At 44.6% G+C, this 23,688-nt stretch overlaps 3 protein-coding genes across 8 annotated transcripts in view; 1 reads left to right on the plus strand and 2 right to left on the minus strand.

The window, feature by feature from the left end:
- The window catches only part of VTI1B (vesicle transport through interaction with t-SNAREs 1B), a 12,032-nt gene extending 734 nt beyond the window's left edge, over positions 1–11,298 (minus strand). The window contains exons 1-5 of the mRNA XM_075502973.1: positions 10,960–11,298; positions 5,966–6,024; positions 4,508–4,699; positions 2,998–3,171; positions 1,032–1,093 (exon numbers count right to left, since the gene is read on the minus strand). Coding sequence (XP_075359088.1) covers positions 1,032–1,093; positions 2,998–3,171; positions 4,508–4,699; positions 5,966–6,024; positions 10,960–11,074 — 602 coding nt within the window. The 5' untranslated portion in view covers positions 11,075–11,298. The remainder of the gene's footprint in view (positions 1–1,031; positions 1,094–2,997; positions 3,172–4,507; positions 4,700–5,965; positions 6,025–10,959) is intronic.
- Positions 11,299–12,064: 766 nt separating this feature from the next.
- Positions 12,065–19,766, plus strand: LOC142410427 (retinol dehydrogenase 12-like). Its single transcript, XM_075502972.1, has 7 exons — positions 12,065–12,313; positions 13,085–13,203; positions 14,012–14,167; positions 14,461–14,565; positions 14,957–15,166; positions 16,011–16,200; positions 18,200–19,766. Exons 1-7 carry the CDS (start codon positions 12,216–12,218, stop codon positions 18,300–18,302), a joined length of 981 nt encoding a protein of 326 aa, XP_075359087.1. The 5' UTR covers positions 12,065–12,215; the 3' UTR covers positions 18,303–19,766.
- Positions 19,767–20,572: 806 nt separating this feature from the next.
- Positions 20,573–23,688, minus strand: part of ZFYVE26 (zinc finger FYVE-type containing 26) — a 52,831-nt gene continuing 49,715 nt past the window's right edge. For all 6 annotated transcript variants that reach the window (XM_075502968.1, XM_075502967.1, XM_075502964.1 and 3 more), the window contains one exon: positions 20,573–22,975. In XM_075502968.1, the coding sequence (XP_075359083.1) occupies positions 22,766–22,975 (210 nt within the window). In that variant the 3' untranslated portion in view covers positions 20,573–22,765. The remainder of the gene's footprint in view (positions 22,976–23,688) is intronic.

Here is a 23,688-nt window from a genome sequence, read left to right on the forward strand (position 1 = left end):
AATTTAATCACCATCATACCCTCAATAAGTATACTCCCTGTTTCAGCTTAGACCACAACATGCTATTCGAATAGCTTTTAACACGCAGGAAGGGACAAACTGGATCGTTTCCTACTCATGTTTCCCAGTTCATGGGAATTCTGCTTACATCTTATACTTCAACAGGAGCAGTTCTGTTCCTCTTCCCCAGCCCCACATAAGGCAGATCATTCTGCTCTCTATGTGCCTCCTCATTCGATTAAGCAAAGAGGAAAACATCAGTTGAACTCCTGTGCTAAAACCCACCTTGTGGCAGTGCTTTTACTAGGAACTATGCAGTTGAAATAAAACTATAAAATCTCAAAATAATAATGTACTTTTACTACTGAAAATTATACAGTTATCGTAACTTCCTTCAGCAACAGATATAAAGGAAAGGTTGTTAGGCCTGAAGTACCTACTGGAAATATACTTCATGAACTGGTTTATAAGGATAATTAAACCATATAGTTAAGAAACTATAAATACACTTAAGCAGCCAAGGCTTTAGTCATCAAAATAGTGTATGGTCAGGCTCAGAGTTTCTCATATGACAGTCTAGCTACTCTAGGGCATTACTATGGGCTAAACAGATTGGTCTGTGTCATCAGACATCTAAATCACTTAATGCTGCAGTGATTTATGGCACAGCCTTTTCCAAGCTGAATAACAAGGAGTTGCATCTAAAGTTACCACTAGCACTTCATTGTAACTTGCTTATGTCCAAATCCCTCCCCTCACCACCATTTATCATACAGGATGGTTAAAGACCCCCTGTTATCCTAACTGAGCAGCACAAATTCAGAAGTGTTCAACCACCTGTGCTCCCTTAAGTAATTACCAGAGAGGAGAAAACACAAATTAGCATCTGCACATGGGCACACATTCTGTTTACACATGCCCTAAAACCTCCCTGCAGTTCCAGCTGACACTATTCTTTATTTTTTTGCGTGAAACAGGCAGGCAACAACATTACCTGCCAAGTGCTGCTCTAAGTCAGTCACGCTACTCACCTCCTGGACATAGAACGAAGAATCTTGCGACTCTTGCTCAAGTTTTCACTTGTATTCACCAACTAAGAAGAAAGAGAAGTTATTTGCCAGTTGAACAAGTATACAGCAACTCTGTAAAGATGCACCTGGAAGTAGCTGGTGTTGAAATGCTGCAATTAATAATGGGACCAAGGCTAACTGTATATTCTCAAAATGCAGAGACAACATCGTTCTCCATGCACAATACCAGCTGGAAGCACTGTCTTCTTTCTAAGGAGGAAATAAGACTTCCTTGTATACTTTTGCTTAGATACATACAAAGATATGCAATTTAGGATCACTTTCTGCCCCTTTAGCTAATCTACAAATACCACAAAGTTGGTGTTAGCTCCTTTCATTAAATTTCATTTCATTACTCTAGTTGTTGACACCAGAAGAAAATGATACTGACATGTGCTCCCCAGTGCATATCTGGAACAGTTTGAAATGCTGCTCAATTTCCAGCAAAGAAAGAACCATGTTGCACTGACAGGTCTAAGTGACCCAGTGGATATGAGCTCTGAACTGTTAATAGATAATCCATTTCAGCTTTGTAACACTCAGAAATGAACTGTCAAGTATTTCTCAGTCAGCTACTAAGAAGCACGTAATTAAGTGAGGTTACAGACAACTAAAAAGCTGTTGTCTCACAGAGTCAAGATTCATGACGTACGGCCACTGGAGGTGTCCAGCTAAGATTTCGCTATTCCACTTCCAAAGCTTCCAGGGGAGTGAAAGGTAAGCCAGGTCACTCGCCATCAGCACACAGACACCTGCCTGCACAACTCCTCTGTAGTTTAAGCTACTGCCCTCAATGCAAAAGTGGCCCTGTAGGTACGTTACTTTGCACTGAGATTGGCTGGACCAAGTTGGGAAGAAAACAACCAAGTCCATTCAAAGCATATGAGATTTCCAATCTTTGCTATGAAAGACCAAGCAAGAAGAAAGTCTGCTTCCAGTCGGAATGTGTGTTTAATACAATTCAGCAATACAATGCCTATAAGGCTCACAACAAAAGTCACAGCTTCATGAACAACTGCGGATAGGCTCACATGCTTGAAGGACTATAATATTTTTAATTAGAGAAAGAACACACAAAAACTATACCTACAAATCTTAAGATCACATTTCCTTTCCTGCTCTCCAACCCAAATTTGGGAGCAGAGCAAATAAAATTCTGACTGAAATTGAAAAAGTACCAAAATGAAAAAGCTACAGGCTTTGTTGCAATAACTCCCAAGAAAAGGGGTATGCTTTTTGTTTTGGCTGAGCGTGCCAAACTCAGCGTCCTCCTGCAAGTCACTTGCCCGAAAGCTTTACACTCAGCATCTCCTGTACAGACAGAAAATCCCATCAGTTTGTTACTTCAAAAACTGAATTCTCAGTTTTGCGTATGTGTGTACACAAAACAAATGAACTACTTCTTAAAGCTTCCACAGTAGAAGCAGAGCTTCTTGACCAAGGATGAGGAACAGGCATCTCATCTGACACCACTTTCTCCCTCCTTAACTAACCTACAAATATTGGAATGTTAGTAATTAAGTAATTAAGCTTCTATTAAATTTCATTTCATTAGAAGAACTTGCTAACTGCCTCCCAAATCTAAACCTTTACTAGTAATCTAGTGGTGGGCAACTCCTTCGCATTTTTTTAAATCTGTAATTTTTTCAGTAATGCTATTTTTTTTATGAGTGGTTTACAGGTCTAATAGCCAATCTTGCATAGACACAGCAGCAGACATTTGGCCATCGTGCTTTGGGCCCTTCTACAGTAATTTTTTTCCTTTTATGAGCACAGCATAGAAATGCAGCAGCCTGAATTTGGCCTGTAGAAACATCAACTGGATTACCATGCCTAGGGAGGTCTCCGAGAATAATTACTGGCATACAGTTCCCAGTAAACTAACATCAGGTTGCTTCAATACAATGCCCACAGTTTCCCTGCTTACTCTGCTCTTGGTGCGTTCCAGTTGCTCCCGCTGCTCCCCAAGTTCTTCAATTATATCGGTGCCAATCTGATCTGTTTCAGCAGCAATTCGGTGCGAGCGCTCAATGCTCTGACTGGCTCGGTTCAGGCTGTCCGTTCCCTGGAGAAGCAGCACCCTCTGTGACTGCAGATTAGTCTGAAAAATAACGTATGCTTAACTATTAAGCACAAGGAGAGAGGTATTAGGCTTCTGACATATTAAAAAGTTAGGACGTCAACTCCATAGGCCATCCATTTGTATTAGCTGTACATGCTGCTTATGTTAACCGAGGTAGCCCAGTTAATTTTGAAAGAGTTGTTGTTCACATTGTAAGATTATGCCCAAATCTGGTTAAACCTTGAAAAAGAACGACACACAACTAAACAGTTAAAAACGGTTACAAAAAGCTGTCTTTGCAACAATTTTCCATCAAAAAACATTTACATGAAAATAGTATCTTTGCTTTCCAGATGCTAACTTTTCCTTCCATTCCTATCTAAATTCAGTCTTATTTGTGACTTCACAGTTGGTTGCCTGGGAGATCATTAAGAGTTTACACAGTCAAAAGGATTAGGAACAAAGAGCACTAACAGATGGACTGCTAAGTAACAAAGATCCTCTTTTCATGCCAGTAGCCTCAGACAGAGGATAAGAAATGCTTGCTGACCTTGGGGTCAAAAGGTAGCTCAAAATATTGTATTTTCTTAAGCTTCAGAAAGTCTAATCTACCACCCTGCTCTCAGGTTTTAGAGGAACCAAACGCAAAAATTTACCAAGCTACTGCAGAACAAGATACTAAGGAAAGAGCCTCCCTCAAACCTTCCTTATCTAAGGCAGACAAACAAAAAGCCCACCTCCATGAACTTTCCATACAGCTGACAGCACTTTGAAGATAATAAGCAGATTCAGTTTCACTAGCTCAAATATATCTAAGCCTATCTGGTAAACAAAGGAATTGGTGTCTTTCTTGCACTGTAGCAGCACATCCATAGTGAACAAAGTGCTAAAGGATGACTTCTTATATTTTCTTGAAATTATTTACACTGAGATTGCTTAAAAGAGAATTCTAACAAAGAACCTATACAGTGCACGCTTCACACACTTTGCTAGTCTTGGAGACTAAAACTAGATCAGTTAATCTTTCTTCTCAGTCAGTAGCATCACTTTTGTGTTTGCAATGCTGTAGGGGAATGATTAAATAAAGTATTTCAGTACAGGATGTTGTGTAACTTACTAACCGCATGGTATTCAAGGACTTCCATTTTGATTATACTTATATCTTTGTTTTAGAACAGAAAAGCTCTCTTTTGAGTTCCAGGTGTTCTTTCTCCTCCCTGAGATATTCCTGTTACATGCAGAAAGATACACAGGGAGTATACAAGCACAGAAGCTAAGTGGATTAAAGTAGAAACACTGTAAACAATACATCTGGATTTTTTTCTTTTTTAAACAATCACAGCAATGTTAAATAAAATTTATATCTAATTCTCACACTCTGTTCATTTTCTGTGGAGAAGATTCCGTATTTTATATCGCCTTGACTTCCAGGGCCCAATCCCAAATCCGTGCTTCTCATCTCTCTCTGGAACATGGAGAGGTCTCTTCTGTATGCACGGATTTTACTCATCATTTGGTTGCGGAAAGGCAGAGGAGCATACTTCAGTTCTTCCTCCATTTCCCGCAGCTTTAACGAAAGAAAATGTGTTTATTTTTTAAAGCACCGAATCTACTCTTATTAGCAGCTGTACTCAAAACTCACCACCAGATGAAGGAATTCACAGGTTTTTATGTGATTGGAGGGGGGATTAACCCCAAACTCTATACCCCTCATCTAGTATCGGTTACACCATTCTGCCTAATGCTGTTCAGCCCACATGGATTTTCAGACACACAATGCCTCAAGGAAAAAGAAAAGGGGAAAAAAAAAAAAATTAATTGCCAAGCTTAAATACTTGATATTTTCTGAAACGTCACCACATAACTTCAAAATGTGCAGTTCTCACTTTCATATTGTTTAAGCATTTATAGGATGGGTATCGGCTTCTCATCATATCTATGCAACAGAGATCTACTGCATAGGTAGGCATGCCACCAAATTCATACTCTGAACATCTGGGCCTAGCAACTGGAGTTAGGATTTGTAAACCCTGGGATTGTAGATGCGTGAATTTTCACATTAACTTTTGGTGACAGTTGTTACAAATTCACAATGCTTAAAGCTGTCCACCGATATGAGCTCTCTCACAACATGAACTCTACATCTCATACATCACCTACACAGACACATGTCAATAAAACCCAGTAAGTTAGAGGAATAAAGCATCTCAAAAGAATGTTCGGCTGTGACTCAAAATCCTCCTAACAAATAGCACATTAAGAAGACAAGAAAGTTTAATCCATAATATCTTGCTTAAAAAGACAAATCACATGGGTTTTTTGTGCAGTTCCATGTCACCTGCTGTCCAGGAAGCCTACACAATAGAGGTTTCAAATATTCAAGATTCCTGATATTTAACCATCAGACTATTGTAGAAAGATCAGGTGGGTTAAGACCAACATGAAAAAAGACAGTAGGGAAAAAAAGGAAGAAGAAGAAGAAAAAAAAAAAGATTCTCTACATGCCCTCTCTACAATCTCTAGCAATTGTAATTGCACCTCTATCACTCTTGTTTGTTCAACAAAGGGAAGGCAATATCCAAACCGAGCACTCAAAAGAAAAAATACGCACATAAGAATATTTGTCTATATCTATATATGTATATAGATATATACAACAGTCTTGACAAACACAGACACATCTATCAGATCAATGACTCAAACCTTAAAAAATTACAACATTTGCCTGCTGGCATAGGAACCATAAAGAGAGCAAAATTTGGAAGTACTGTCCTTTTTAAGGCATCAATGTTTCAACTGGTCAGAAAAGCCACAAGCCTAGACTTATGTTTACCGTTTCATTTGCTTCACGCTGTTTCTCGTCAAATTCTCGAACTAGTTTTTTCTTCTCCTCTGTGGAAGAAAAAGTAGTATGTCAGAAACTGCAGAGAAATGACAACAGAACTCAATCCATTACAGACAAGGAAGCTGCCACAGATGGCTGATTACAGAGACGCCAGGTCAAAATTTACCTCAAACAGGAATGGCCTGTTTCTTAGGACAACTTATCAGAAGCAGGTGGGGGGAGAGAGCAGAAACCACCTTTCCAAATGCTGGCCACTACCTCTGGTAGATGAAAGAAGTCATTTTTCAAACCTGAAACATTTTTCTGACCTATTATCCTCCAATCTCCACTGACAGAATTGCGTGCTGAAAAACATTTAACATGGAAGGATAACAAAGAGGACATGTTGCTAAACAGCTCCTAAATGTTTCTGATTTTTTGCACACATTTGGCAAGATTAGTGAAGGCTGAAACTATAATTTGGATCTGAACAGAACACCAAGTCAATCTACATTTCCAAGTGAGCCCTGAAGTTCCTGGCATATAGGGCACTCCGCATTCTCATGGTCATAAAGTAATGAGGTAAACAGGTAAGCATTCCAGAGTACTCGGAGAATAAAGATGCCATCAAGATATCACCTCAGGTTCACAGATTAATGCCCAAATGCTTCCCTCTTCTGGCATGACATCACTTGTTTGAATCAGCCAACAAAACTAGACATGTTACTTGTTTGAGACAGTCATTTGCTAAGGTCCTTGTATCTAGGGCTTTGGAGGCCAAAGAATGGGTTTCACCGCTGTTATTCTATTTTTAAACAAAACCTTAAGACGTGTATTTTGCATGTGTTAAAAAACTATCATATCTCTCTAATATCCACGATCAATGAAAGTAGAATTCTGAAACTCCCATTACCTGAATGGAGCAAAAAAAAAAAAAATGTTTCATAAGCTTTTGCAAAAGCACTGAAGATGACCACCAGAGGACTCTTGTAGAGAACTGCCGAATGAAACCAAATTCTGTCAGAAGTCTGATACATATGCACTAGCCTAATTCACCTCTCAGGAGATAACAACTCAGTCTTAAATAAAATTTTGGGTAGCAAAAAAATGCAGACAGTCCTCTTGGTAAAACTTGTCTAATTTGACTTAAAGACAGAATTAAATATAACATTATGAAAACATCGCAGTAAAACACTGACTTGGTAATACCTTTTTGTAAATATGGTCCTCTGCGAAAGAAGTTTTTAAACCACCGAGCTCTCAACAGAGAATAGGAAAAAAATTTGAAGTGATCAAAACATTTTTACATAGCTCCTCTCATAGACACAACATGCCTAAGCTGTAGCCTTTCCCTTTCAGTTCAAATTCATATTAAGCCCCAGAATTTGAACTCTAGAGAACTTAAGACAGAATTAAAACCCATCATCGAACAAGAAGCTATCTTCTCAAGTAGCACACAGAATTATTACAGACTAAGCTACCTGATGACTGTTAACATATTACACACTAGCTGGTGTCAGGAAATGCAGTTTCACATCCCAGTTAATTCAGGAGGAAATGCTGACTTATGAGGTTCCTAAATACACTCTCTTCAACTTCCTCCATGATTTGCCACCACGTACATTTGTGCTGACACAATTATTTGCGTAGCTGGGTTGCAAGTGAAATCATGGACATGAACTGCAGGAAAACAGCCTTCAGAAATCAGTATTTTGTTTCATACAGGTTATTTCACTAATCCGATTTAAGTAGTGCCCTCTTAAAACAACTGCTGTCTCAAACTAATTGAAACCTGGTGCAGTACCAAAAAAAGCAGTATTTTACCTTCTTTGTGTGCCCCAAGCAGATTAAGACGACACTGCACTTATAAACGAGCAGCCAAAGAAATGCTAGTTTCCAAAAGTCAAGTAGCAATGGCTTGAGACCTTTTTGTCTATACGCCAGCAAGAAAACAGGCAATGAGTCTTGAAAGCATTATACGGGGTCTGGCCTAACAGAAATGCCAGAATACACTGAGCAGTTTAATTCATATCACTCTGAATTAAACTGTGACTCAAAGTACGTTGAGAGAACTTTTTAAATGCAGTAAAACTAAAAAGTGCCTAAACCACAGTAACATTACCCACATGCTCATCAACATTTAACTGATTTATTTCCAATCAGTTATAAATAGATTCAGTTGAAAAGTACCACTAACTGAACTAATTTAGAGGAAAGTATATTTGAAACTGATCCAGGCTGTTTAAAATGCCTTCTTACACATTTGGAAGGAAAAAAAATTGTTTCTAGAGCTAGGAATTTGTTATCTTGTTTATATAGAGTGAAACAGCATTTCTAAACCTCTGCCCCTCAAAGATGTCCCAAGGACTAGATTCTGTCTTCCCTTGAGTTTGGGAGTATGCCAATCCTCTTAAAAGGGTATGCAAGGTATCTTTTATTGCCTCCTGAAGTTTTCAGGATCCGATAACTTGAAAAATAAAAAGATACACTCCCCTCCCCATATGTACAAAAAGCAAAGAAAGTACATTAGGAGAGCGGAATGCCTCCACCAGACAGACAAATTCCTGACTTACCTTAAACTCTTGGAAATACTTTCCAAAAATATTACCAGGATTTTTGCAGCAACAAATTTAAAGAATAGAACTGTCATATTAAAGTTTCATAGCATGTCTGAAAAATCAGTTTGTAATTATTTGTAATCTGTTGGGAAAAAAAATCTACAAGCATTGCAAAAATTGCTGCCTGTAAATACTCCATTTAAGCCCATTGATCAGAATTCACTGCTCAAGACTACCCCAGTTCCATGAAGACCTGACAAAGCTTTACTCCACCAGGAAACCAACCACTCTCCTTTCTACAAGGAAACAAGGATTTCCTCCAAAAAAGGGTATTTCTTCTGTTATGCTTTTTATTCTTGTTGACCGCTAGTGAAATTAAGTCAGCTTTGAAAGTTGTCATTTGCAGGTTTGAACAGCTTTCTTGTACCAAACTTTCTGGAAATGCTGATGACAAGGACTGTCACCCTGAATTTAACTCATTATTAAATGGAAAGCCAGGTAAGAAATGGAATGTTAAGCTTTTCATAGCCTGTGTTATCTAGCACAGACTGGTATATTCTGAACAAACCATTTTTATGATTTTACACCTAAACACATAAAATTGATCCATTCTGGGAGAATGACAAGACTATCGCAGAATGTGGCTGACAGCCCCTACCCGTTCTTGTGGTACAAAACCCAAGCTGAGCTACAGCAGTTTGTGATAACTGTGTATCATGTTTCTCAAACAAAGGAAGTATTTAATCAAAGAGATTCGGTGACATTGGTAAAATTCTCCTTGTCAGATCACTTCCCTTTCTAGTTCTCAGAATACTGCCAAGTATTAAGAACTGAATTAGAAGCACAATGCCAAGTCCTACAGAGAAGTATTCTGTCAGAGTGTTTTACACACTGGTATGTGTGCTGGTTTTGGCTGGGATAGAGTTAATTTTCTTCACAGTAGCTAGTATGGGGCTATGTTTTGGATTTGTGCTGGAAACAGTGGTGACAATACAGGGATGTTTTCGTTATTGCTGAGCAGTGCTTGCACAGAGTCAAGGCCTCTTCTGCCTCTCACCCCACCCCACCAGCTAGTAGGCTGGGGGTGCACAAGAAGCTGGGAGGGGACACAGCCGGGACAGCTGACCCCAGCTGACCACAGGGCTATTCCATACCATATGGCGTCAGGCTCAGCATATAAAGCTGGGGAAGAAGAAGGAAGGGGGAACGTTCAGAGTGATGGTGTTTGTCTTCCCAAGTAACCATTACACGTGATGGAGCCCTGCTTTCCTGGAGATGGCTGAACACCTGCCTGCCCATGGGAAGTAGTGAATAAATTCCTTGCTTTGCTTTGCTTGCGCACAGGGCTTTTGCTTTCCCTATTAAACTGTCTTTATCTCAACCCATGAGTTTGCTCACTTTTACTCCCCATCCCACTGGTGGGGAGTGAGCAAGCGGCTGTGTGGGGCTTAGTTGCCAGCTGGGGTTAAACTATGACAGTATGGTATAAAGAATACCCATAAAATCAGCTTTTGCTTTTAATATAACTTTGTGTAGCTTGCTAGTTTTTTCTAGTCTGTGGGTAGGTAGTACACAAACCAGACTTTTAAAACAGTCATTTAAAATGCAGATCTTCTCCAGTAAGCCTACAAATGGTTGTGGACAGTTGTGATAATAAAAACTGCTTTTAATCCTGCTGATGAGATCTTAAACAAGAGTCCAACAATGACCAAAAAAAAAAAGAAAAGAAAAAAACCCCAAAGCACTGCAGTTTAGGCAGTTCACCTAGAAACACCATGAAATAACATCCAAATAACAAGTCCTCCTCAGAGACAGGGCTGAAGCTGAAAGCCCAGCACAGCAGTCCTTGGCTACGGAGTTGAAATTTGCCAGGCAAGAGGAGCTGTTCCAGAGGAGTAAAGCAACACGCCTGCCTCACTACTTGCATATTTAGGGCTTTGCATGACCAGGCCTAATACTCAAGAGCAAAGCTACCAGAATATAGCAGCAACTGAAAAATAAGGCACAGTGAAGGCAGACCTAGCACAGGCACCCACCCCCTCCAAGGAGGCGTCTACCGAAAGCGAGGCACGAAATTCCTGCAATTGCCTTAGCAAACTCCTTCCCCCCACACAGGCAAAGTCTCTCTCTAAGAGAGAGACTTTGCCCTCCCGGCTGTACAAACAGGTTTGTCTATGGAGAAAGATCCCCAACTCCCTGCAACGGCCCTACAGCAAGCCCCAGCTACACGAGAGGCCGCCCGCCGGGAAGCCCCCCTGGGCTGCCAGCTGTCCCCCGGCAGGGAGGAGGGAAAGCAGCCCCAGGCCCCGCCGCGGCCGCTCCCTAGCGACCGAGCCCCCCCTCCCGGTAAAGCCCTGCCCGCAGCCCGCTCCCCGCGCACCGTCCCGCGACCGCTACGCCCTACCCCAAGCAACAAGGAGCGGCCGCCGCCCGCCCCCGCCTCACCGGCCGCGCTGCCCCGCAGCCGCTCGGGGACGCCCCGCAGGTCTCCGTGCAATCCCCGGAAGATCTCGTGCAGCCGCTCCAGGTGCTCCGAGGACGCGGAGCCGCGGCCCGCCATGGCAGACAGCCGCCTCCTGCCGCGCTCGGCGACGGCTACCGCCTCCCCCCGTCCGCCCGGCTACGCGCTGCGCGACGCACCGCCGCTCCCTCGCGAGCCACTTCCGCCATCAGCACGGCGCGGGCCTCCCCGCGCAGCCGGGCGCCCGAAATGGCGCCTGACCGCAAAACCGCCCCGCCCCGGCGGCAGCGCGGGCTGCCCGCCGCGGCCTGCTCCCCGCGGGAGGGGGCCGCCAGGCGCGTCGCGACAGGGCTGTCGGCGACCCCACCCGCCCGTCACCGGCGCTCGGCGGCGACAAGGCGCATCAGGCGCTGGCCCCGGCTGCCGCGACGTGGTGGTAGTGGGGCTCGTGGCGCGCACTGCCTGCTGGGAGTTGTAGTCTCCCGGGGGAGGCGGCAGCGCTGGGCCGCCGGCGCTGGCGTCAGCACACGGCGTCACCGCGTTTCCTGCGGTGCGTACCGCTGCGCAGCGCTTGGAGGAGGCGCGGGTGCGAGGAGGCAGCACCGTTCAGGGCCCTGGGCCTTTTATGTTCCACACTCTCTGGGAACGGCGGGAGTGAGCACCGCTGAACCCACCGCCGCGCTTCTCCGAGCCCGTAACGCGTGCTTACGTACACCTATACATCGTTTCGTACGTTTTGCTAGGCTTAGTATCATAAGCTTTGGCGTGAGGTCATGAAAATGTACTTTGGATGTCTTTCCAGACAGCCGCTGGGCTTTCTCTTCAGGTATTTCTCGGCTTATTAGCTGGAAAGTGCAGTTAAAACGGCAGTTCCCCATCGTTCTGAGAGACCCAGGTCAGAGCCGCGCGCTGCACGGGGTCTTTTGAGCAGCAGGCTGCTGGCGCAGAGCCGGCCCGCTCCCTACTGCCAGCGGGTCTTCCCTGCGGGGGCACACCCGCGGCAGGGAGCAGGACCCGCGGGTGCCCGGGGCGAGAGGACCCGGCAGCAGCTGGCACGACGGGGGCGGGACGCCGGCCATGCCTGGGCAAAGAGGAGCCACCGCGCAGGCGCACCAGGTGCGCGCTGTCCTGCGGGCGGCGGAGCGCCGCGCCCGGGCCCGCCTGCCGCGGGCGGGGCGGGGCGGGGCGGAGCCGGACAGGGCGGGGCCGAGGCAGCCGCCGCTGAGCGCTGGCAGCGCGCATGGAGCGGGCGGCGGCGATGCTCACCTGCTGGGGAGCCGCGCTGGGCGCCGCCGTCTCCGTCCCTGTCCTCCTCCTCGTGGCAGCGCCCTACATCAGGTGCGTCTTACCGAGCGCGGCCCTGGCCTTTCGCGCGCGCACGAGTAGCGGCGGCGGCGGCGGCCTCCGCCCCGCCGTGCGGCGGGTACGGGCGGGGCTGGCGGTCGCCGCGCCTCACGGCGGTCAGGTCTGCCTGTTTGTTCGTTTGGCGGGAGCACGAATAAAACGGATTCCTTTTCTGTGGCCCGCGCTGGGCTGGGCCGTTATTCACGCTCCCCCAGCTCCAGCGCCTCAGGGACACTAACGCGCTTGCGACACCCTTGGCACTGGCGGCGGCGCGTGGCTCGGGGCCTCCCGCAGTCTCCGAGCGCCCGGAACTGTCCCGGGCCCCAGAGCCGCCGGAGCTCGGAGAGAGGCGCCCGGGGTGCGGCGCCCGCGTTCTCTTCACGGCGCCGCGGCGGAGCCCGTTGGCCGGGTCCCCGGAGTTAGCGGCGGCAGCCAATGGGCGCCGTGGTCCCACTTGACCACGGGCGGAGCGGCGGGGCCGGGCTGGGGGCGGGGCGGGGCCTCCCCCTGCCCGGCCGGGCCCCGCCCCGCCGGTGTTTGTGAGGCGGGGGGGTTGGGCGGGCGAGTGGGAACCTGACCCGGTGGCCCGGTCACGACACGATCGTGATCAACCTCTTCAGGTGACGGCGCCCGTGACTCCCCGGGGCCCTGAGCGCAGCGGTCAGCCCGACCGTTGGGGCGAAACCTGGGGGCTCTGGGTGCTGAGCCCCGACCCGAATCCCCTAAGGAGGGAAGCTGCCCTCGGGCCCCGTCCCTCTCTTGCAGGAGGTATGTCGCTGGAGGACAGTGTAAGTCAACAGCTAAGCTGGAGGGGAAGGTGGTGATAATCACAGGAGCCAACACAGGCATCGGGAAGGAGACTGCCAGAGACCTCGCGCGAAGAGGCAAGTCGCCGGCCTTCATCAGCAGGCATCCCTGTGCGGCTGATGTGTGTATGCCTGTGCATCAATAGTCCCGTTTCTGGATCTAAGGGAGGAGTATTTTATGCTCACGCTTAAGTGAGTTGGATTCCAAAGTTATTTCAGGCGAGCCCAAGTGTTGCTTCTCCAGAGGCTGTAACCACTTAGGTGCAAGTCCCCAGTTCCTCAGCTGGTTTCATTGCTTGATCTCCAAAAATGTGTCTTGTGACATGAAAATGCTCTGCACTGCAACTGTTTTGAGAGGACTGGGGAAGTTCCTGGTATCGCTGGGTTCTGCTTGTATGAAGCTGGGAAATGCCATAGGTCCACTGCTGTATGCTTTAGTTATTCATGTTTCAAGCTAATTTGGTTTAAATGCTTTTTGGGTAACTGGGAAGGAGACTAAACTACCTGTTCACAATCCGTTTAGAAATCGGCTGGAATCCAAGTATCTTCATGTGCTTCTGGCTTGACGTTCCCATTACAGGGGCAGATACAACCGTATCGTACCAGTGTTGTGGTACACACTCCTGACCTGGGAGAACCTGGACAGAGGCACTTCAGATGTGCATTTTCCTGGTCTGAAAACAGCTTTGGGCTGGATCAGAGCTAACAACATAGTAGGAAAGGCTTTGTCCCTCCCAGCTGCTCCCCTGACTGATGCCAGTTCCCTAAAGAAACAATACGTTGTTTGTAAGCGCTGTGCATAGTCAGCCTGCTTGTCATAGCCTTGATCATCCAGTGTGCTCCAGCGATCTCAGCTTCTGTTCCTGCTTTTTTTCCCCCCTTGCAGGTGCGAGGGTGATTGTCGCTTGCAGAGACATAGCGAAGGCAGAAGCTGCAGCCAGTGAAATCCGAGCTGAGACGGGGAACCAGCAAGTCATTGTGAAGAAACTGGACTTAGCTGATACGAAGTCCATCCGGGAGTTTGCTGAGAAATTTCTAGCAGGCACAGTGTCTAGCTCCTTCTTTTCAGTGAGAATATTTTACCAAGGACTGCTTCTGCTCTTCTAGCAAATGCCAAATCCCTGACAATCTCTGTACCATGTTGGGTACTGTAGTTCACAGCAGGGGCTTGTCAGAGGCCATGAGCTAGTCTGTGGTAGGAGCTTATCCTTATTTTATTGAGGCGATGTGGCTGCAACTCAGACAGGTGTGGGTTTTTTTGGCTGACTTGTGCCACTTTCTTGCCTGTATTCAGTCTCTATTTCCCTGTTTAAAGATGCCTGTTGTTTCTTGCAGAGGAGAAGGAACTCCATATTCTCATTAATAATGCTGGAGTAATGTTATGCCCTTACTCCAAGACTGCTGATGGCTTTGAGATGCACCTGGGAGTCAATCATCTTGGTAAGGCCAGTGGAGTCATATTTGCATTCAATATCTGTGGCAAAATGCCAGAGGAAAATCCTGCTTTCAGATTTTCCTCTTCCTCATCCTTCCTTCTTGGGGAAGGATGGAGGGCCAGAGTTAGATGCAATGCAATGTATTTTCTTATCATGGATCCACTTTAAGTATCTGTACGTGTTACCTGGGACATTTGAAATGTATGGCAGCTCCAGCTTTTTGAAGCTGAGGAGCAGAACTTAACGGCCCCAAAAAAGTTTAGCTCTTGATTCAGGGGGGGTCTTCTTTTCCCTGGACTTGAAATGAGGGCAGCAGTAAGATATAACATGTAAGTACTTTGAAATTCCAGCAGGGGAACCCTTCAGAGAAGGATGACATTTCCTCTCACCCCTAGGTCATTTTCTCTTGACTTTCCTATTGCTGGAGCGTCTGAAGCAGTCTGCCCCAGCCCGCATAGTGAATGTGTCCTCGCTGGCTCATCATGGAGGCCGAATCCGCTTCCATGATCTCCATGGTGAGAAGAGCTACAATCGTGGACTCGCCTACTGTCACAGCAAATTGGCTAACGTGCTTTTCACCCGGGAGCTGGCAAGGCGGCTGCAAGGCAAGTCCCAGAGGAGAGCGGAGTGTTTTTCCACTTGGCTTTTGAGCACCATGGATGAGAGGAGAGTGGATTGAAGAAAGGTGTAGAAATTGGCTATGCAGAAATGAAATGGTTTGAGGCAAGGGTCACTGACAGCTCTTTGCAAGAAGAAAATATCTCCTGTCTGTGGAACCAGGGGACTTAAAACACTAATTGTCTTTACAACAACAGGGCAGAGGAGTTTAGTAGCTTGGCACAGTTGAGTATATTTCATTTTTCTTTGGTGCTGGTCAAAAACTAGCTGCGTCCATGCAGACAATTGTGGTATGTGGGTAGAAGCTGAAAAAACAGAAGGAGCTGAACTACAGTTGCAGTCTCCAATAGAAAAGCTAATGCATACGCAGCTGCCTTAAATGTTGGTGGCCTGTAGAACAGAAACATAGGACTAGGCAGTACCTCTTAAGTCACAACATCTGTCACAGCCATGTCCTTTTCATAAACTTAAGTAGTAGTTATTTCATTAAAACAGAAGCAGTGTCTTCTCTAGGAAACTAGTATTACAGTAAATAAAAAGAAGCTGGTGTTCTCAAAAGCCAGATGGAAACTGCTGGTGTTTTAGCACCCAGGCCCTCTAGCACCTTGTTTTGCAGAAGGCATGTAGTGATTGCAGTGCTTGGAAGGGAGTCGGGGATGCTCCAGCAAGCAGTAACTACGGGGGACTTCACTTACTCTCCCTGTATCGATGCCTGGACTCCTCCTTTAAGTTGTAGAATATCTGCAGGTAGAATTGAGGAGTATATTACCCTTTTTTTAAAGGCAGTTTGATGCATGCAGATTTGTCCTGGACTACTTTCTTTTGCCATAGGCACTAAAGTCACAGCAAACGCTCTCCATCCTGGTTCTGTCCATTCTGAGCTGGTCCGGCACTCATTTGTAATGACGTGGCTGTGGAAGATATTCTCGTTCTTCTTGAAGACACCTTGGGAAGGAGCTCAGACCAGTGTCTACTGTGCAGTGGCAGAGGAGCTAGACTCTGTGACAGGACAGTATTTCAGGTGGGTGCAAGCTGATAGACTGATATACTGTGAAAGGCAACCTTGTTGGCTGGGGAAAATGGGACTTACTGTCATTCTTCATTAAGAAGGGACTGGGTAAGAGGCTGGCGGATAAGACTGAGGCTGACAAATACTAGACCATTACCCCTTCCAGGTCTGTTGCAGTGGATTTGTGTTAGAAGAAATCCCTGACCTGTGCAACACTTCACACAATAGCAGGTCCTTTAGTGCTAGGAATATCACTGTACCCAAAGCGCAGGAATGGCTATCACATGCTCAGAGCTCTAATCCTGATCTGCCTGAGACTTTGGCAAATCACTTTTCAGTAGAGCTGTTTAGTTAATGAGGTCACTTGAGTCAATCCTGGGAAGACCACTTTGGTTCTCTTTGTAGTTTTACCGCACTGGAGCAGAAGGGGCCTGTGCTCCCAGGGAGCTGGGAGGGCTGATGGTGCTGCAGAGCTAGGAAGTGAGATTTTCAGGATTGGCATGTGACAAAATAACTTGATTCTGCAGTGTGGCAGACCCACCAGCTGGGAGGGACTCCTGCTGGCATGCTTATCGCTCTGTCCCGCAAACTGTCTTGTGTAGCTCACACTACAAACTCTGTTGTTTCTTGACTTCTTTGACTTGCTCCAGGACCCTGCATAGTTATACCTTTTCCCCTCACCAAAACTACAGCCCAGAGCAGTTCCAAGTCATCATCATCATCCTAGATTTGAAGACTGCCCTTTGAACAGATTCATGCAGATGTATCGGTCAGCTTCCCACTGGGCGTAGAGCAGTGTAACAATACTGGTTTTTGGGAAATGAACGTGAAAATTTGTCATCTCTTCCTCCCCCCCCTCCCCCCCAGATACTGTTGGAGCCTTTGTGTCTTTGCAGCTTTCCTCTTGTGATATGTGACCAGATTAGTCTCTGTAATGACTTTGTCTGATCTTCACTTGGGAGTTTGTACCATCTTAATCAGACTTGAGTATATAAATAGATGCCTTAATCTTCCCCAGATGACTGTCTGTCCCAGGATATAAATGGAGCATTTATGTGCTGGAGTACAGAAAACTTTGGTGCATTTTAAAGTCATAAAAGAAAGGAGTTTTGGACTTAGTGGGAAATGAATAGCTTCAACAGTAATTCACAATTTACATTGGACTAGCCTAAAATCCTTTATACTTTCCAGGCAACAGAATATAAAGCACAAGTGTAGACATTAAGAAAACAATTTGCATGCCACAGCAAGACAGGTGGAGTCCACCAGTCATTTCAGGAACATCAGAGTCTGTGCACTTGGAGCTCTAAAAACACTAGGCTGGATAGAAATCTTATGAGATGCAATTTCCTCTCTTTTCTTAAACTCCCATGTTATTGCAGCATCTAGCATTACAGATGAGAACACACAGTCTCTGTTCCAGACAGAGTGCTGTCTGATTGCAGGAGCTGAGAAGAAAGGAGCCACAGTCCAGAGGATAATGGAAAAGGGGATAATCATACATGGTTATTACCATATTATTATTCTGGGGAAGCTTTGCCTTTCATGCAATGGCAATGTAGTGGGATGAATAGGATGGGATAAATAGTTTAGAGTGAAGGGCTGTTTTAGTGGCTTTTTTGTAGTGGTTGACCAAAAAGGCGCTCCTGAAAAAGCTTGGTTAGCTTTTATAGCCCTTTTTCGTGGTATTAATGAGAATGTACACTGAAGAGTATATAGTAGAGCATATATAGGTTTTTCTAAGAGTTGAGACAACAGATAGAGCTAGACTTGCTTGCCAGTTCTTGGTGCCATTGGGAGAGACTCTTCCCTAGCCAGCTGGAAAGCTTTCTCAAGGTGGCTTAGCACCAACCCTTGCTCATTTGCTGGATAGTTCCCCCCCCTCCTTCAATTGGTCTTGAAGTTCAGCTGATAGAAAATAGCTCCGTTATCTTAACACAGACATTTCAGTGGGCTAAGGCAGATGGAGATCTTTGACTTAAAAAATAAAAAAATGTTCGTCTTCTTACAGTGATTGCCAGCCAGCATACGTATCTCCACGGGGTCGGGATGATGAGACAGCAAAGAAGCTCTGGAGTGTGAGCTGTGAGCTCCTCGGCATCCAGTGGGACTGAGCAACGCAGATGTCAAGTACGTACCTGGCTGAGGGCAGCGGTGCTTCTCCTGGAAGAGCACTGCTGAGACACCTCAAGATTAGAACACTGATACTTCAGCTGCCCTAATGATGGCTCTACAGACACAATCTAATGTGAATTTCTGGCATATTACACTTAAGGATTGAGATTTGTAAGCAACCAGTCCCCCTTCCTAACTGGAGAATTAGAGCACCGACACAGGGAGCAACCTTTGCTTGGTATCTCACACAACAGCCAGAGGCTGTTGTTCTCTGGCTTTAGAATAGAAATGGAGGTTGCAGTCTTAGGTTTAGATTATGAAGTAACAAAGAATTACCTTTATTTAAAGGTTTTTTTCCTAACAGTAATAGTAAAAAGGTAGGACTCTAAACTTATGATCTATGAGGTTATTTTCAGTTCCTACTATTTGACCTGGCAGAGTGAAAGTACTTTAGGATATTAGATTTTTCTGGCAGTTACATGCAATACAAATGCTCTCAAGCACAGAGAAACAGGCGCTGGCCTTTTTGTGCCAAGCATTAGGTAAAGTTTTTAAGTGGAATCAATTATTTTTCTCTATATTCTCTGTAAGAAGCTGGACCCTAGCCACTGAAGTATCCTGGCCCCAAATGCCCATTGATTGCAGTAAGTTAACTGAGGGTTGGCATATCTTTTGAGAACCCAGGTCTCAGTGCAGGTGACTGGGAGGTTAAAAGCTGTGCAATTGTGTGTAGGCAAGTTACCTTATTAAAAAAAATTAACATCTCTCCTGTCAGGTATTGAGCAAAAATGGTGTAAAAGTTGTCAGAATAAACCCTCCAGCTGAACTTTAAATGACTTTAGAACCTAGAAAAGAGAGCAGAATGAGTAAAAAACATCTCAACTATGTTAAAAAACATTAAACAACTCCAGCTGAGACTTTAGCTTTAAATGACAGCAAACTACCTAGAGCTAAATAGGTAGCAGAGGTTGGGACTATCTTGATATTATGGTTGAGGTAGCTACAGGACAGGAAAGTAAGACTTGCACAGAAATCCTTGCATGTCTGCCCCGCAGTTACTGGCCTTGGCTGGCCAAGGCTGCCAGCCTGGCCTTGCAGTACCATACAGCTTGCACTTCCAAAAGGCAGCTGGGGCAATCCACGTAGTAATGGGACTGCTCCCTTGGAACTCTAGTGCTACTTTGGTGCAAATTGCTGGAGTGTGATCCATAATCAGAGATTATTTGTGAAAGAGTTAAGCAGTTAGAAAACAAGCGTGACAGCTCATTGGATTATCTTCTGCTTCTGAAAAAAAATCTGGAAGTTTTTGGACTTGCATCTGAGCATGCCACTGTGACCAGCTGCCAGTTTTGGGAAACAAATGCTAATTTTATGATTAATTCTTTTTGCCTGGATGCTACCTATGCAGATCAGTCCTGTGCTACCTCTGAGCAATACTAAATAAAGCCATTTTCCTTTTATAACAGGAGACTGTATCTTCCTTCAGAAATATTGAATAGGTTTACTTGGTGTTGCTGTTATCTGCATCTGCCTTACTAATATAGAGAGCTCAGTTTGGATAACATTTTAAAGTCCCTTTGTGTTTCTCCGTGTCACTCTACCTTTTTTCCTCCTTCTTTATGTTTCTTCTTGAATATGAAGTTAAATCCACAACTACAACGTAGTAGTAGAATGCTACCTAGCATTGCAGGCTTGGCTTGCTTTCTCTACATGTGATCCTCTGATCTTGGAAGTGGCTTTCAGGAGCAATAGAAACCATTTTAAAAAAAGCAGACTGTGTCTCTAGCCTGAAGTATTTTGCCCTTGCAGGTCAATGCTCTTCCAAAGAAGTCTGAGGATAGATTTAATGTAAGACACATAACTACATATTTCCATAGACACACACCCACTCTTTTTGACCTTGGGCAAATCATTTATACCTTCTTCTAGGTTGATCTGCAAAATGAGGGAACTAAAGCTCATTTAGCTGTCTCAAAGGGAGGCTTGTAAGGGAGAGTTGGATTAACTTGCAAAGCTCTCTGAAGAGGATTACTGGTTCGTGACAGTACATGTATGAGCTGAGCTAGCTACCTGGCTACTGGAAGGACTTCTAAAGATGTGAAATTCCAATTGATCTAAATGGTGAGGACACTGTAGCAGAGAGAGATTTTGCATGACAGAACAACTCTCCCCCTTCTAATTACTCTGCTAAGCATAGCCAAAAGCAAAATACAGATCTAGAAAGAGACACCCAGCTATGCTGAGATAAAAAGCAAACAGAAGATATGTTAACAGTCATAATACTTTATTCTTTTTTCATTGTAAACAAACCTTAGTCATTAATAGAGAAGTTTTTTAACTGGCAGTACTCCCTTTTTGATGCTCAAAAATTCAAAGCCTCTTGATAATTGCACTATTCGTGACACAAGGCAGTTAGTCAGGATCAAAATTCCAGTTCTGCTGGTAAGAGAAAGACCCCTACGATTCCAGGTTAAGAACATCAAATTACAACAAACACTATATAAAGTGCATCAGGTACAGTGCAAAGAGGTCAGGAAGAAAGGCAGGTACAGAACTGATTGATCTGCATGGCAAACTTCACTCTGTGCTCTGTACAGCTGAAGGAACTTGAGCAGAAAAGTAGGTATTACAGCAATGCAGACCTGGATACCCACAAACAGTAAAACCTCCTCCCCACAATTAGAGATTTGGAAATGATCAAAGACACGGATAGTGTCACGTTTTAGGATTAGCCTAACGGCTGTAATCTGATGGAAAGCTAGGTCAGTCTGGCCAAGAAAACAAAAGCAGCTTTCATTAGTACTGCTCACTAATGAGATAATGCAAATCTGTGGTCAGGAGATTCTGAAAGCTAAGTGTGGTCATTTCTGACTGCTTCGCTCCGAGACATTTCTAGCCCTGCTCTAGTGAGCGGAGTACCTCCAAAGAGAGGTGTTTGTGTCAGTAGGGCACTGCTCACAGAACACTAAAGGAGATGGACCAAGTTCTTTCCAATACCCTGGAAGTCTGTTCTGTCACTACAGTGAGCTTGGGGATAGCACAAAACTCTTATTTGACAGTCTCAATTATTTTATGTCCTAGAACTATTTACAGTTATATTACACTTCAGAAAACATGTTGTTTCTTTTGAAGTAAACAACTAAACTTTTTAACAAAAAAAAGTGAACTAGTTTTCCTACCTCTTGTACCGAAATACATGTAAACAGCAAACACAAACTCTTGTGGAGTGCCATGTTTTGTTCTGTTTCTTTCTGAAGGTCCTACTACTGCCTACCATTCTTCTGCCCATTTCTCATGTCCCAATCCTGGTTGCAGAGAAGCAGCTGCTTTTTTCAAGATCCCTGAACACAGCCATTACACAAAGATTCCTGCTTTTTCATAAAACTGAGTTAACCTAACACTTCCAGAGCAAAGCCTGTCAATATAGTCTATACAGTGTGTCCGCTTAATAAAAATTTAGTCTGGTGTTCTATTGTACCTGATAGGGACAGATTATTCTGGTAAGAAACAAATAAATCCCTGTGTGACAGGGATACAGACCACCTGTTGAGTTTTACCACAGCTTGCTCTGTCCATATTGTCTGCTATACCTGATGAAAAACTGTGGAAGTTTACTGACAACTGTTCAGTGATAAAGCTGCATAGCAACGATTTATTGGACATTACCATAGCAGAGAAAGAGGTATGTGATTTTTCAACTATTTTAAAGGATTATTTTCCCTTTGTACTCCCCTTACAGGATATGCCCTTTATAACTTCATCCATCTAGTAAGGGCGCAAGTGCCATATGTACGGCACACATCAGACAGCAGCACTGGTGTACTAGAAACCTGCCATGAAGAATCAGTTCCTACCTCTTCAAACGAACTAAAGAAGTTGGGCACATTGTACTAGTGTGGGGGGGAAAGAGTAGCAATGGTTTGTATAGAAGCTTAAAAAAAAAAATCTCTGAATTTCAGTCTTTGTAAAAGAAGATCTCTCCTATCTTGAAAAAGTTTACAGCAAACCCATAATCACAAAAATGTTTATAACTCTAGGCTACACTGAGTTGATGAGATTCTTCTGTCCTCTCTGTATAGGTTTTCTGGATTAAAAATAAAAAACATACAATAAAGTTCAGTGCCTTTCAAAAAAAATCAACCAAAAAAACCCCCAAACCAGAAACAGAAGTGCTCTCTTCCATACACCTAAATTCTTGCTTGTTCAGTTTGAAACTGCCCCCCTCCCTCCCACCCCTCAAAAAGATAGCCAAAAAACACCCTGAGGTAGTGACTGTTTGTCAAAATACAGGACTGGCACTTGGAATTTAGTTCCCTTCCTTTCACAAGAGGCACATCAGCAGCATCCATTTGCCACCAACATCAGTCAAGACTTCCATTTTACCAAGAGATTGCTGAACCACACTCCTTTAAGCTGTCTTGAAGCCTTCCCCTTCTGTATGACGGTGAATGTCAATTACTTATTACTTCCTAGTGCCCTGGGGAAGCCGATTTCTCATTTTGGGCTGGTGCACTGAGAGCCATTGGGCACAGATGGCCTTCACAACATCGTCTCCGCTGTTCTCAGCCAGCTGTCGCACATGCTGGACTAGCTGCACTGCTCTGGTCTTCTCCTGTCTCACCGAGACCAGATAGGCAGAACGCAACTTGTTGCACATCACGTAGGCCTGGATCTGAAGCAGAAGAGGCAGGCAGAACTTGGTTAGAAAGCTGTTGTAAACTAACAGGACAAGCTTAAGCAAGGATTCACTGGAAATACCTAGTTCAGAAGCGTGTTGTACAAGGTAGTAGCAGCATATTATGAAGCAGAGTATGGCATGGAGCAGATCCCAATGTAAAAGATGGATAGACAGCTGTATTTTATTAAGTTTGTCTCTTGTGGAAACTTCTTTACTGTATCACCATGAAATTAGCATCAGGAGTCCTATCTTGTACATTAATTTACCATATCGTCATAGCAAAGAGTCTAAACCAGTCATTTTCTTCCATTGCTGGTTCTAGAACAGCTCACATCTTTCAGTGATAGATCTTACATCAAGGCAGAATGAAAAGCCCCTTTTTCAATCTACATACAACAGTAAGTTTGTCAGTTGGAGCAGGACAGAGGACAGTCACAAATCTTAAGATTTTATTCCCAGCTATGCCACTCAGGGTCTAAGACAATCCATAAATGCTGAGCCATAGCCTCTTCATCTATAAGTTCATCTACAGTTCACATTTATCTGTGACTCTCCAGTGGCTTGGCCGGCTGGTACGAAAGCTAACAAAGAAACCAAGTAGTTTAGGCCTCGGTTCCTCTAAGAAAAAAAGTATATCAGAATTGGAGAAGTTTTATCATTTAACTCTCGATTGCAATAGAAATAGTATAATCCTGAAACAACAAGCT

This window comes from Mycteria americana, chromosome 5, assembly GCF_035582795.1.
Source record: "Mycteria americana isolate JAX WOST 10 ecotype Jacksonville Zoo and Gardens chromosome 5, USCA_MyAme_1.0, whole genome shotgun sequence".
NCBI classification, from domain to species: Eukaryota; Metazoa; Chordata; class Aves; order Ciconiiformes; family Ciconiidae; genus Mycteria; species Mycteria americana.